The 14614-nt window shown below is 40.1% G+C and overlaps 1 protein-coding gene across 4 annotated transcripts in view; it reads left to right on the top strand.

Moving 5' to 3' along the window:
* The window catches only part of TIAM2 (TIAM Rac1 associated GEF 2), a 168201-nt gene that overhangs the window by 128323 nt on the left and 25264 nt on the right, over nucleotides 1-14614 (top strand). The window contains exons 1-3 of one of the 4 annotated variants that reach the window (XM_069010624.1): nucleotides 1103-1727; nucleotides 1825-2067; nucleotides 7584-7687. Coding sequence is in view for 1 of the 4 variants with exons in the window: in XM_069010622.1 (XP_068866723.1) it covers nucleotides 7584-7687 (104 nt within the window). In the remaining 3 variants the exon portion in view is untranslated. Of the gene's footprint in view, nucleotides 1-1102; nucleotides 2068-7583; nucleotides 7688-14614 lie in introns of those variants that run through there. The other 3 variants (XM_069010625.1, XM_069010623.1, XM_069010622.1) reach the window with 3 other exon arrangements.

Genomic DNA, 14614 nt, shown 5'->3' with positions numbered 1-14614 from the left:
TTTAAGCACCAGTATTAATGAAACTTAAAGTATTTCTTGTGCTCTACTGAACAGAAAGAGGCTTCTGGCCATTTTTACCTATGTAGCTGTATTATGTATCTATGTATCTGTGTAATATTTGTGCTGTGCTGGTGATAGACAAACCCAGGATGGGAAGGAATTTCCAGTCTCAGTATGTTCAATCCTCTGCTGGTTACAGCTTTGGACAACCCTATTGATACATTTATCCTATTCCATTTTAAAATAGATTGTTTGCATTCTTTGTGCCTAGGTAAGTCTGTTTCAGAAATCTATTCATGTGATGGTTGAAAGCCAGTCTTCTAATTACCAGAACAGACATATTCCTAGCCAGTGTAATGACTGATCAGTATCTGCTGGCCTTGCCCATTGCTTAAATAGCTCTAGCTCACAACTGTGTGTTGTCAACCCCTTCTCCACACTTCTACACTTTCCTTTCATGTTTCTAGCTCATGAGTCACAGCTTATAGAAGCAATGGTTCTTACAGGTCCCTGGAACTTCTTTCCATGTGATTTCATTCTAGGACTTTGGCTTCATCTTCAAGGTCATCCATATGTCCTTTATGCATCACCAGTCATGTTCCTAATTAATGCTCTGTATTACCTTTGAATGATTAGAGTATTTAATTGGAGTAATTCCTATTGTACTTTGTTTGCTGAGACAAATAATGAAATTATCAAACAAAATTACTCCCCAAACCCACCTTGGACAAAATCTACAATCTAGCTTTTCTCAGGCCTAGGAGTTCATTCAGACAAATCTATTCTTATCTTACCTGCTAGCCAGTTCAGTCTTGTTTTAATTCCTATCCTTTTCATTTTGGCTAACAATTTCCCTTGGGATATTGTAAAAGTTGCTTGTTTCTTTTTTCTTTAAAACTAAGTTTCCAGAAGGCTAGATTTATCCTATATTTTTGTCTTTAAAAAAATCTTTTATTAAAGGTGGATGTCAGATTAGTATAACATAATCTGCATACAATGTATGTATGTAATATTCCATTTATCTCCATGTTTTTCATTTTTCTTTCCTTGAATTGGTTGTGAAAGCCTAAGGTTACTACATAGGTTACAGATCCATCCAACATTAGATTACCTCAACATTCTCATTCTTTCTTTAAACATAGCTATTGGATGTTATTCACCAGCTGTATAGCCTCATCCTCTTTTCCCCATCATCAGCTGAATAATTTATTAAAATCCTTGCTCCTGAGTTTCAATTTCATATGCCAGGTTTTATATGTTGAGAGCTAAGGTTTAGTCCTCTGCTGAGCGGCTTGAGTGCAGCATGACTTGCACCCACCTCAGACATGGTCATTTTCTGGTCATTAATTGCTGTCCTGCCTTACTCAGCCTTGTTGATTACAGTCATATTTCAGCCTGGTTCAACCAAGCCCTATGGGACTGGCTTTACCATGGCCTTTAGAGTCAGAATCTGTTTGTTGTAGTGAATGTTTGGTGATGTAGTAAGTGAATCAGGTGAAGTCAGGGATACCAGGAAAGACTCACAGCTACTAACTGTTAATCAAGCCTCTTACCTTAGCTGAGACACACCCAGGTGCAGTTCCCTCACCTGAATCTGACAAAATGTGTGACTTCATCTCTCTCGCCCTCTCTCTCCTACAGCTGAGGATAGTTATCGAGTAGTGCACAGAACTGCTGCTCCTCACAGATCTGAAAATGATGCCCTGCAGTGGTCTTAGTTTGTCTTGGTGTGAGAGACTGAATACGTCTAATTTTTCTGTGTCTTCTCATGTAGATGTAGAAGGAATTTTTTTATTCAATTTATCATTGTCTTTGGAGTGGCAGGTGGAAACACACCTTCTTGCCATAGTTTGAAAAAAGAGGTAGTTACACCACCTACACAGTGCTTGACATTTGATAACACTTGACATGCTTGTGATGGTTACTTGGCATTTTTGTAAATCAGTGAGAACAGTCTGAAACGGAACGAGTTCTGATGCATTATGAAAAGAGAATCATGAATAAAGGAACAGGATCCTCAGCTCTCTCCTCATGATGATTTTGCCTTTGCAGTGAGCAGCTAAACTGGTAAGAGCATCTCTGACTTGAAAGTAATTAAGGCTTCTTTGTTAATTAAACAGAAGAAGAGAGATAAGTGACATTTGCATTTGCTGTGGCTTCTTTATGGTAAATGAATTGCCGGATGGTCGATGTTGATGTTTTCCAGTTGATTTCCTTTGGATTCTTGGCTGGGATTGTAGCAGAAATTATTATTGTCTCACACATCTGCTAGAGGATGCGTTTCCATTGTACCTCACTGCTCACAAACACATGAATAACTTCCACATTCACCACTTGTACGTGTATCACTGTGTATCACTGCATCAACATGGGAAGAAACATTCCTGTAGGCATACAGAGCTCTTGGATATGCTGCATGTGTTTGTTTTTCAGACCAACTGTCCCATCTGTGTGCTCTGTGCCTTCTTTTAATTGAATGTTGAGCTGTGAGGAACATGACTTAAGAAGTATGCTTTCTCTCAGTTTTTAGTGGTTACACTATAACTTCCCTAGAATGACTGAGTCACTTACCTGCCTGCCAGTGAGACACAACGTTGCAGGAGTAATGGCATTCTTTGGTGACGCTGTTGGTAGCGAAAGGTGCTGATCTTAGTGATTGGTGGTTCATTGCTGGAAACCAAAAAAAATGTTTAGTATGCATTTCATGTGATGTAGTTTAAGCTTTTCACGTAGAGGCACTCTTTCCCCCCTGTGCTTTTCTGGGAATTCTAGCATTTATCTGCTGCTGCTAGTCTTCTTGTTTGCAACAAGCTGATTGTATTGGGTTTGTGTGGCAAGTTTTTGGTAGCAGGACCGTACAGGGGTGGCTTCTGTGAGAAGCTTCTAGCTGCTTCCCAGTGCCAGCTGGCTCCAATATGGACTCACCACTGACCAAGGCTGAGCCTGCCAGCAGTGGTGGTAGCTCCTCTGGGATAATATATTTAAGAAGGGGGAAAAAAACCTGCATGATTGCAGCTGGAGAGAGGAGTGAGAATGTCTGAGACAGCTCTGCAGACACCAAGGTCAGTGAAGAAGGAGGGGTTGGGACATGCTCTGGGTGCTGGAGCAGACCTTGCAGCCCTTGGTGCAGACCATGGTGAGGCAGCTGTTCCGATCCATAGGAGAGCAGAGATCCACCTGCAGCCTGTGGAAGACCCACACCAGAGCAGATGGATATCTGAAGGAAGCTGTGACCCCATGGGAAGCTGAAGCAGGTTTGCTGGCTGGATTTGTGACTCTGAGGGAGGCCCACTGTGCAGCAGTTTGTTCCAGAAGACATGGAACAAACCCTGTGTGAGAGACCCACAGTCTTCATGAAGAACTGCAGCCCATTGGAAGGAGTCATGCTGGAAAAGTTCAAGGACTGTCTCCCATGGGATAACTCAACACCAGAGCATGGGAAGAATGTGAGGACCCCTCCCCATGAGGAAGAAAGAGCGGCCGAGACAACGTTTGGAGAACTGACCACAACCCCCCATTCACAGATGCCCTATGCTGCTCAGGGGAGGGAAAGAAGACTGGGAATAAAGTTAAGTCTGGGAAGAAGAGAAGGGTTGGGAGAAGGTGTTTTTAAGATTTGGGTTTATTTCTCATTATCCTACTCTGATTTGATTAGTAATAAATTAAACTAATTTTCCTAAGTCGAGTCTGTTTTGCCTGTGAAGGTGACTGCTGAATGATCTCTCCCTGTGCTTATCTCAACCCATGACCCTTTCAGAATATTTCTTTCCACTGCCCAGCTGAGGAGGGGAGTAATAGAGCTGCTTTGGTAGACACTTGGTGTCCAGCCAGGGTCAACCCACCACACTAACTTAGTATTTTTGTGTCTGGAGACACTCCTGTTTGCTAGACTGGAAAAAAATATTACTTCAGAGGTTCCTGTATCCCAGCTGGAAGTGATAAACATTTCAACTCACCAAGCATGAATGTGTGTGTATAAACAGGACAGAGAGGTGTACTGCAGCAGAGAAAAATTATGTTAAAAGATTTAAACCATGTTTTGTTTAACTTATTAGTATCAGTCCCATTTTTCTTCCAGACAAGTTTATCACAAGTATGTCAGTAGAATAAATCAAATGTACTACTGTAATGGAGCTGTATGGGCAGACTTAGCCGTGATACACTCACTATTTACTATGCTGGAAAGCCTCTCAAGCAGTGTTTTCAGTGAAGTATCCCATGTGTTCTTTAAGTAGAGAGAAACATAAATTTAGTAGCATCAGAGATATTTTGTTGTTTTTGTTTTTAATAACGATTTAAAAAAAAGCCTGGATGTGCTGGTTTGACCTTGAATTTCAATGATTTTTAGGAACATATGTCTCCTTGCATACTTTTCCGTCCTCATTCCCAGCAAAGAACCAGAATATTATATACTGGAACAAATTTGTTCTCGCACAGTGATAACATCTTTCTTGATTCTGTGCATACTGTCTACAGTTCTATTGCTACTTTTCCCTGAAAGAATAGTAGAGCTAAATCCAAATTTGAATGTTTAAAGAAAATACATTTTGTAGGGTTTGGCTTTGCCACTCCCCTTCCACTTAGTCCTGGAAGTAGAAAGAATTTCAGTATTGAACTTCTTGCTGTGTTTATGTTCTTAAGGTTTGCATTTGTAAGTACCCATTCTCTAGGGTAATACTACTTTTTTTCCCCTTGACTTTTTTTTGTTTTGTTTTAGTTTTGCTTTGGCTTGGTTTTCTGAGGTTTTTTTGTGTTTGTTTTTTTTTTTTTTTTTTGGGGGGGGGTGTGTTTTGGTTTGTTTTTGTTTTTATTTGTTTTTGGGGGGCCTTGTTTTTTTTTTTTTGAGCTATGCAGATTCAAAGGAAGTCCCCTTCCACAGCAAAAGAAAGAAGAGGAGACAGGATATGGACGCTGAACTGATCAACAACCCATACATCCTTCCTTCCTTCCCCATGTTAGCTCTCATACAATGTAGGATGCAGTAGGATGTCTTTTTTCACCTTGGATTCTTTCCGTGTAACTTTTTTTAGGTTTTGCTATTTAAAATAACATTTACTGTTGCTTCTCCATCGTCAGCAACTCAGTCTGCCAACAGCAAATGCTATAAAAATAGGCAAGACTATATAGACCTACCTCTGACAATCCTATGAACTACAAAGGAAAAACAAAGTGAGGATGAAGGCAGGAAAAGATGGGTCATCTGGAAAAAGTGATATAATATTCTATTTGCCTACCTTGTGTGTTGTTATCCTGATTTAATCTGTTTATGTTGTCTGCTGGTTGTTTTACCCTCTTTTCCTCTTCCCACATTTAAGCTCTCTCTTCTTTGCTTGTGTAAGTTAGTTTTACTCCTTTGTAAAGGACAAGTATGTTTAACGATCACTTTGTAGAATCAGTGAAACAGGGTTTTTTTCTCACTAGCTAGCTACCTGAGATCAGACTGTAGATCCTTTATGCCATTGCAAAATGTATCTCAGGTGCCTGCTGTTTAGAGGGGAGAAGGGTTTTAAAACCCAGAGGGCAAGTAAAAAGAGTTCAACTGGGAAACAATAGGAAATAATATCCTTGGCATCACCTTACCCTGAAAAAATTGTTTAAAAGTCAATTTAAGTTTTAGGGGTTGGCTTGTCCAGGAGTTGACAATGTTGGAAGTCAACAGGCATTCATGCGTACTCATATACAGCAGAGAGCCTCAAAATTACTTTCAAAGTCCAGAGGGAAGGAGAAAATTATTCAGGCTTGGTGGAGGAAGAGAGGTAAAAGCATAATAAAATAAATAGACAAGACAGACTCTTTCTTAAAGTCTTAAAGATGATGCATGGCTGGAGTGGAGTCGTATAAAATGTGGTTTTTCTGCAAAAGTGGTAACTCTTGGGGTACTGCATGTTACAAAGGCTCTTACATATCAGGAGCCACACCTGACTCCGGGAGGAGAAGGTAAGAAAGCCTGAGGGGAGAAGAGTGATGAGACCTTGTTTCTGCAAGGATAGGGAAATGAGAAAATGGTCAAGTCTTTGCCCTCTGGGTGGAAAATGTCAGCCTCAATGCTCAGCTTGACCTGGGCGCCTTAGTAACATGTAGAAAAACCCAAGCTGACAACATGCTGAGTTATTTGCCTTTCTCTGACTTGTCTCTGGAGTCTGTCAGCCATGTTTTGTTTCACCAGAAAGGCTCCTTGTGGGTTGCAAGGTTCTCTTTTGGGCCTAAAATTCCCATTTTCCTCCCTGCTTCAGTCCATGTTGGTCAATTCTTTCTGAGAGGAGCTGGTCCTACTCTGCATGGACAGGACAACGGCAACACCCAGGCAGCTAAATTCTGTTGTCCTTCCCAATTTCTTTATTGCAAACTGTCATGATTTTACTTCATGATGGGTGGTATTTATTTTAATTACAGATTCAGTTGCTGGTGTCAGTGATTAAATAAGAATCTTACCTTTCACTTAAAAATAAGTTTCCAGCATTTGTAGGTGTTGAGAAAGAGTTTGAAAATGTGGTAATGTACTGTGTATTATACTCTAGAGGCTTAAAGACTAGGAAACAAAGCAGCAAATTTTAACCCCCCCTTTATTTTATTTCTGTTTTACCATCTGAGGTGGCTGAAAATCCTTTTTCCTTTTTCTTTTCTTTTCTTCCCTTTTTTTTTTTTTTTTTGGCAGTTGCTTTATAATTTTCAGCTACATGGATTGATAAAACTGCAGATCAAAAATCACTTCTTCACTTCTAGGATTTTTAATTAGAATTTCCATGTGAACATCTCTGCAGATTTTCAGCAGACAATTGAGGAAATATAAAGAACATAATTTTTATATGAATGTTCAGCATTGTTGGATAGCTCCTGAGTTTATATATAAATGTTACTGAAACTACAGTCTGTCAGTAAGTAGAACAGGGCAGTGCTGCCTCTGGTTTTTGCATTGTGCCAGCTACTGCATAGATGGACCCCAAACTTAGTAAAATTGGTAAACTATTTGGAAGAAGAAGGGCATGCGTCTGTGTTATGAATTATGGTGTTTGTTCCAGGGAAAAATTATCTTTTCTTCTTAAATCTTTAAAGGATTCAGGACTAAGTCATGTCGAACAATGGTGTGCTCATCCAAGGAGAACTGCTGAGTGCATTTAATAATCTTCACTGGTTGTCTCAGCACAGAGTGTGCTGATTATAGATAGTGCTGCCTTCAAAAGCATGCTGTTAGCAAGAGCGTGAGGTTTATTTTGGTAGATCAGATATGCACATTGCTTCAGACAGTCTCAGATGTCCAGCTGCTGTTGGGAAAGCAGAGTTTCAGGCACAGTTGCTCCTTGCTTTGACCTCTCCCATTGTTTTCTGAGGGGTGGGGAGGATTGCAAATTTTGTATTCCTTCTGGACATGGCACTTAGTGTCCTGGTCTAGTTGACATGGTGGTGTTAGGTCATAGGTTGGACTCGATGGTCTCAGAGGTTTTTTCCAACCTAATTGATTATGTGATTCTCTCCCCCTGTGTAACTGTACTAGACACTCAAACTGTTGGCAGGTAAGAGCAAATACTTTTCTGTTTGTGTCCTATAACCCTCTAATTTATTTGTGTGTTTTGTTTCAAATGCAGACTTTAGTAACGTGCCTGATGTCACATCCAGTTTGAAAAGGAGCAGCACTGATGGCACTCTGGACCAAGTGCCACACAGAGAGAAGACTGATCCACCTTTCAGGGTAAGAACATGCTTGACACAACAATCCTTATGAACCAAAAGGCAGTATTGCGATGTTAATGCTCTGCATTTTGTTGAAAAGAATTGAACATGGGGCATTAATTTGAAACATTTTGTATGCATATTAGCTGTACTTGATGTTTTAGTATCTTGAGGTTGCCCTGACAGGTCAGTATATACAGCACAGCTGCTGTATCTGCAGGAGCAGTGTGATGGGGGCAAAAGGCAAACAGGTAGAGACTTGTCAAATTCATGTTTCTGTGGGGCTTGAGCCCAGTTCCTGCAGAGAACAGTAAAGCTGCTACAGCTTTCTAATTGATTCAGTTTGTTTTGTCTTTTCAGTGATATTTCCAGGGCTTGCTATTAATATTGCAGTGACCATAGCAATGCTATGTCACTAGTTTTATACTGGACTGCAGACTTAGAGAGGTGCAGCGTTTGAGAGACAGTGATTGCCACTCTCTAATTTGGAGACCCTTTATGTGTCTGCAGTTACTGTTTGACTTTGGCTGGACTAATGGTTGTCCTTCTCTCAGCCAGGACTTTGGGGGCTGAGGCAGGAATACCCGGAATTAGTGTCCACCTTCAAATGCACTGGTCCCCGAAGAGCAGCTTTTTGTCCATTTTGCTCTGAATCAGGCAAACTGCAACCTGTGTCCAATTCAAGTGCATATTGTTTTGATCCTCCCAACTGCAAGTGTGGGTAGTGTTTTTGTGTTGGTGGCCATGATTTTACCTGGCATTGCCATTCTGACAACAGAAATGTGTTTTTAAATTCTGTTGATGAGCTGGTTGTATCTTCAAGAAAATTTGTGATAGCACTTGTGTTAGCACTCTTGCATAACAGGAATGACGTTAGAGTTTTTATGGTTCTGGAATATATTACTGCCTTGTGCTAGGTTGTATGAGAAATTGGTAGAGATGAGGCAGAATGTAAAAACTCAGAAGACTGGAATAGGGAAGATACTTTATGCCTCTAACCATACTGAGAGGAGCTGTTAATCTTACTTTTGTAATTACTTTGTAACCTACTTCAGTCTTATATAGGTGATTTTATGCCCTTTCCCTAGAGAATAAGAAGCCCAGTGATTGTGGGTCTTCAGCCCATCTCCTGCTGCTCAAGGGGATTCCCACAGGGATGATCTGTATCCTGTGTAACAATTGCTTATGCTTCCCCAAAGTCATTGCAACCGGACAAGAATAAACTGGATTTTCTCCCCTTAGGACACGTTGTTCCTTTGAAAGGAGTATAGTGGATTTCTCTGCTCTGTTGGTTTAGGAGTTCTACCTGGCTTTAGGGGTGCAGATCTTTGTGGGAGCACAGCAGAGGTGACCCTGGAGCTTAGGATGCTTTGATGGCTGTTTGCACCAGGCCAGACTCCCCTGGGTGCCTTGGGGTGTCCTGCTCACCCAGAGTATGTGCTGTCCCCCGTGCCCTGTATGAACATAAATGCTGACCTTCTGTCCTGCTGGAGGGGAGGAGATTCTGGGGCACCAGCTTTGCTTTAGCAGAAGAACAAAGCCAGTCGTGATGGCCTGTGTCAAATACACCAGGTGCCAGAAAATTAGGGAGAGTTCCAAGGATTTAAATACACAGAGAGCAATTGATGTACACTAGTTGTTGCTCTTAATGCACTAAATTTGCTTCAGTGCTCTGAATTACATGCTGCAATTAAAGCTCAAAAAAAGAGGGGAAAATGGACAGGTCTGCTCCCTGCCCTCCCTCCAGCCTCAAATCTGTCAGATTCAGCAGTTATTAGGGCTTTTGCATGATTTGCTGAAGTAATTGCCCATTCTGTATTGCAGTTCACTTCTTGAACTGACATGCAGGTCTGCTAGTGTCATTTTAAAAACTATCTGGGGCTGTCCTAGTTTTGTAGGTACAAGGGTGGAAAACAGCCTAGCAATCAGAGGCAGTCTGACTTGGACTGCAGCTGTAAACGAGTCTGTGACAGCTCTACAATTTCTGCAAATGGTTTGTAATTGATTGCTGTCTTTCTGTTGGAGGGTGCCTATTACCGTCAGAGCTTTTTGTCTGACCCTTTTGATATCTGCAATAGATGTAGAAGTAAAGAAAACCCAAACCTAACAGTTAAGTTCAGGTGGTGTATATTGTATGTGCTTTTGTGATTGTGTATAACAGGAATTAAAATTATTTCTGTTTTTATAGCTGTAATTTAGGACTGCTCACCAGATGAACAATAACTATTGCTAATAAAAGCTAGTTTGAGGAAATTGTGCAGTCTCAAAAAGCATAGCATCTGGATTTGGGGTTGTGGATATTTTTTTTCCCTTTGCCTTCTGTTTCCTGCATGTGCTGGCTTGACCTCCCACGCCTGTAGGACACCATTAGTGCAGTAGGCAAGTAGGCGATGCTGCAGAGGTATGGGGGAGAGGAGCTCTGTAAGCACAGCTCTGTGGAGGAGAGGCTGACGGTGCCGAGAGTTCTGAGCATAGCCTGGAACAACAGGCAGTTTGGTATTATTTCAAGGGAGACACAGCTAGAGATGCTCACTTTCCAGTTGACAGCAACTGTAGATGTAATTGTTTGGCTCTGAGGAAGCAGGCTCCTTTGAAGTTTGGTTGATATTTTCCCGTAACATGTAAGTAAATAAAAAACAGTCTTAAAGCTTTGGATGTAATGGTTGCATGTCTGATTTCTGGATTTTGTGTTTCTTGTTTGGAGCATTTTTGTTTGTCTGTTTTTCACTATTTTCTTCATCTCATACCAAGCTAAGGTTAAGCATCATCTTAACTGAAAGTACAGTGAGGCATTTCAGAAGTGCCTTGTAATCTCAAAGAAATAAGTCTTTTGATGCATGTGTACTACATTCAAATGCACCTTCATTCAGTCAGTCATTCATTGATTTTTTTTTTTTGTAGACCGAGAAATGAATGTATTTAGGATAGTTATATGTTTGTCTTTCATCTGAGAGCTAACAAATCAATTAGGAGGGCAAGAGAGGGTAGTATCATTCCAGAAATGGAAGCTGTCCCTTAAGTTATAAAATATTATTAAAAATACATGGATATCAAGAACCATCCATTCCAGATGCTCATTAGTTCTGACAGCTCTGTATTCTCTGGGATACCTCATTTGTACTTTAATACCTTTAACCTTATTTTCAATTTTATAGATAGGGATAGATATTGTACTTCTAACACATTTTGCTGCAGTACATTTTCAAACTGTGTTAAAATACTGTTTATGTGGCAATAGCTTGTTGTCATTGCTGATGTTGTTTCTGGAGTATGTAGGTGTTCTGTTGACAGAAGAATATGTGACCTCAGAAAATGTGGGAATTGAGCATACCTGTCGGTGTAATTAAGTTTAGTTGTGTTTAATAATTTTGAGAACTAATTGTCTGTGCTCCTGGTACTTAGCTAAATCCTGGTATGTTGGCAGTTGCCAAGAATCAAGCTCTCTGTACATCAAAGTAGCGTGAAGCTGAATGAACAAAAGATGCAACTTTTCCTTTCTAGCCAATATAGTTTGCAATTAGAAATCACAGCTACTTGTGATTTCTAATTGCAAACTATATTAGCTAGAAATGTTTTTTCTAGCCCACTGTTTTTTTAAGATGAAGTTTAGTACTCTGTTACTAACTTGCTTATCTCTACTTTGTACTTTCAGTGTATTAAATATAACCTTTTATGAAGCATAGCTAGAAGGGGAAATTTTACTATATAATTACCTATTATTTTAAGGTCTCTAGAAAGACTGCTGTGATCTGACTTTTGGTTGCTCTGAATCTTTTGAGTGTCGTCGGAGAGACGCATTTGTGAAATCATGTTAAATTCTAACAGACATAAAGAAGTAACTTCATATAAATGCATGTGTGAGAAGGGGAAGATGTATTTTCACTTCAAGTATTTTACAGATCATAAGGAAAAACCTTAGGGTATACTCTGCAATTATCTCACATAACTTCATTATATCCTCAGCCGTATCTTAGAGGTCTTTAAGAAACTCAAGAAACCCAGTAGAAATAGCTGGTGTGATGGCTTTTAATCATTACAGAAGTAGTCAATGAATGCAGAGTGGTTTTATGGTAGCATCTTCAAAAATTAACACTGCAGGTGTAGAAATGGAAGCTGCTGTGTGAGAAACTTTGAATGTTAACAAAAATTTGCTTTCTAAAGAGTGGTCAACTGGTTTCATTTTGTAATGCTTTTGAAATGGTGCTGTATTTCTTTCAAACAGTGAAGTAAAATTGATCCTGGGAGTAAGCTGAATACAGAAACTTGGAGAAATTGCCTTTGCTGTTGCCTCTTGCAATAAGTCACTTTACTCTCAGCACTGGTTATTGACCATACATGAATGTCTGTATATGAGGACAAATCTATCCCCATCACTTCTTAATAAAAAATTCTATACACTGCAGAGGCAGAAAACAAACTTTTTTTTCCCTTGGGAATACCATTCTTATTGCAATGACCAGAAGTTACAGTTAAAAATCTTTGAACACCTTTCCCTAGCTTGAGCTTATTTAGATTATCTCAACTAATTCATCTTCCCCTCCTGTTTGATGACCATGTTCACTTTCCCTTTATTTGATAAGGAAATGAAATTCATGGCAAGTCTGATCAGCAGAGTTCATGGCACCTTTAGCAAACAAATCTGCATCTCCTGCAGGAGGGAGCATTTTCATCAAATGCTTTCAGCTTTTCATGGGGATGAGGTGCAGGTCAATATGATGGCACTACTTGAAATGCCCATTTTTAGATATAGCAGACAAAAAGAAGGTGGAAAAAATGTGTCCTTGTGTGTTTCAGAAGTCTGATTTTTGGATGCTTGAGTTTCCTATGTAATATCAAATCATCCTTCCAGTGTTTTTGAAGCTTGTGTGTTCTGTTTATTGTGATGCCAATTGTTGACATTCTTCCACTTGCCAGGGCAGTGAGAAGTACATTTCCATGAAGTTGGCATGTCTGGGACCGTGGTGGGAAATCTGGTTTTTGGTCTCCCTGCACACAGTGCTGCTTTTTCGTGCTCAAGGAGCCAACATATACATATGCCTGACTTGGGCAACTGTTCAGGTTTTTTTTTTGTGGCTCCAGTCTAAAGTACATGTGCAATTGAGCAGCTCATTTCCATATCTGATGATGCCCAGGAGGTGTGAATGCAGTCAAAAGCAAACCCATCTTCCAAGTTCTACATCATGCAGCTAGCTTAGGAGGCTTCCCAAAACGGATGCAAAATATATGTGTTGGGATGTCAAAAAGGAAATCCCTGTTACCTATTAGCTGATTTCACACAGCTATTTCTGTAATGAAAATCAGTGAGTATTGTAAAGAGTTCTCTGCATTTTGTGGTTTTGGCCTCTTGTATATACAATATAGCCCCCACTGGAGGGGTGGTTTTCATAAGTTGCAAAAACTAGTATTTTGTCTTCAAAATCTCTAAAGCTGATTTCAAAACCCCTTCACCAGTAGTAGGACCACAGCCATCAACCTCTCATGCAGAATAATTTAAGGGTAAAAATCCTGAGGTACGATATACTTTGAGGTCTAGGTTCAAACCTGGATGAGAGAAAATGTATCTCATTGCTGGTCTGCCTGAATGCTCAGCTGTTAAAGAAAAAAAAACATGGTTTGAGTTTTGGGGAGAGGAAGGGGGTAACTGTGGTAGTTGCCATGGAATGGCAGGGGTGGGAAGTAGTTAGTAATAATTAGTCACACAATTTCAGTCCAGTCCCAACAGAAAATTCATGCAACTGTTCAGTGTTTGTGGAAGATTTGAATGGTATTTTATCTTCCAGAAGAATGCAAGTGGATGCTAGGAATGATGTATTCCTATGATTTATTACCTAGAAAACATTGTAGACTGTGATCTGTAGCAGATGTGCTGTGGAGTAGTTCAGGGCACTGTTACTCAAAACACACCCAACTGCCTTCTACTGCCGCTGTCAGTAAATGTAATCCTATTTATTATATGGATCATATGTATTATATATAATATATATGTGGTAGTTCACTGATTTATTTTGATCTGGTGATGACACTCATCACTCTCAGAGATGAGTATGGGATCACCAGACTGACTATGTGTGTACAAGCAGTGTATATGAAATAATTTTGTTAAGCAGACCGTAAAAATCAAAAATCTTGGAAAGGGAATATTAGTACTAGCCAAGTAAACACCAGTTGTTGAACTCTATTGAAAGAAAGCCAAGCAGCAATGACCAGAAGCTCAACAGAGCCCCAAACCCATTTCTTGCATGGAGGCAACTCCAGCTGAATGTCGTGATGGCTTCTCATTAGCTCTGTTTTGCATTGCCTGGGCATTTCCCATTTGCTCAGCATGTCATTAATTGCAGGAGAGCTGCCTGCCTGAAGGTTTACTCAGCATCCATAGGACATTAATGATTTTTCCTTTATTTTAATCATGAAAACGTCTCTTTAGCAGTTGATGAGATCTAAAAGCTTGGGGAGTAGTCTGCAATTAACATCTTTTTTTTTCCTTTGTAGGAGGGGGATTAACAACATGGTACTCTCAAAATCATGTATAACCTCTGTAATCCAAGTGTCATTTTCTTCCAGATGTGACATGCATTTAGGGAATCGCAGAGCTAACATGGGAAAATAGCATGTTTCTCAGCAGTGGTTTCCTTGATTCATTTGTGCCTGGAGGGGACAGTTCTGCATTGAAAGCATGACAAGCCTGTGGGGAGTTCTGCTAATTATTGTGCTTCCCATGCAGATAGCCCAGCCTATAGTGACCCCTACCAGAGTTGGTGGCTCTGTAGAGATGCTGCCAGACCCCTGCTGTCTTCTTGTGCCTTTTGAGAAGGGTATCAGTGAAACTGTAGCCTGTTAGAAGTTCATAAGAATTTTGCTAATTAATCTAGGTTTCAATATATTAATCAATTGCTCAGAGAAGGCACCAGAACTGGTAGACCATAGGTTACAGAAGACTTGCTGTAAA

Source organism: Aphelocoma coerulescens, chromosome 3 (assembly GCF_041296385.1).
Source record: "Aphelocoma coerulescens isolate FSJ_1873_10779 chromosome 3, UR_Acoe_1.0, whole genome shotgun sequence".
Taxonomy (NCBI): Eukaryota; Metazoa; Chordata; class Aves; order Passeriformes; family Corvidae; genus Aphelocoma; species Aphelocoma coerulescens.
This window is presented reverse-complemented; position numbering and strand designations above follow the sequence as displayed.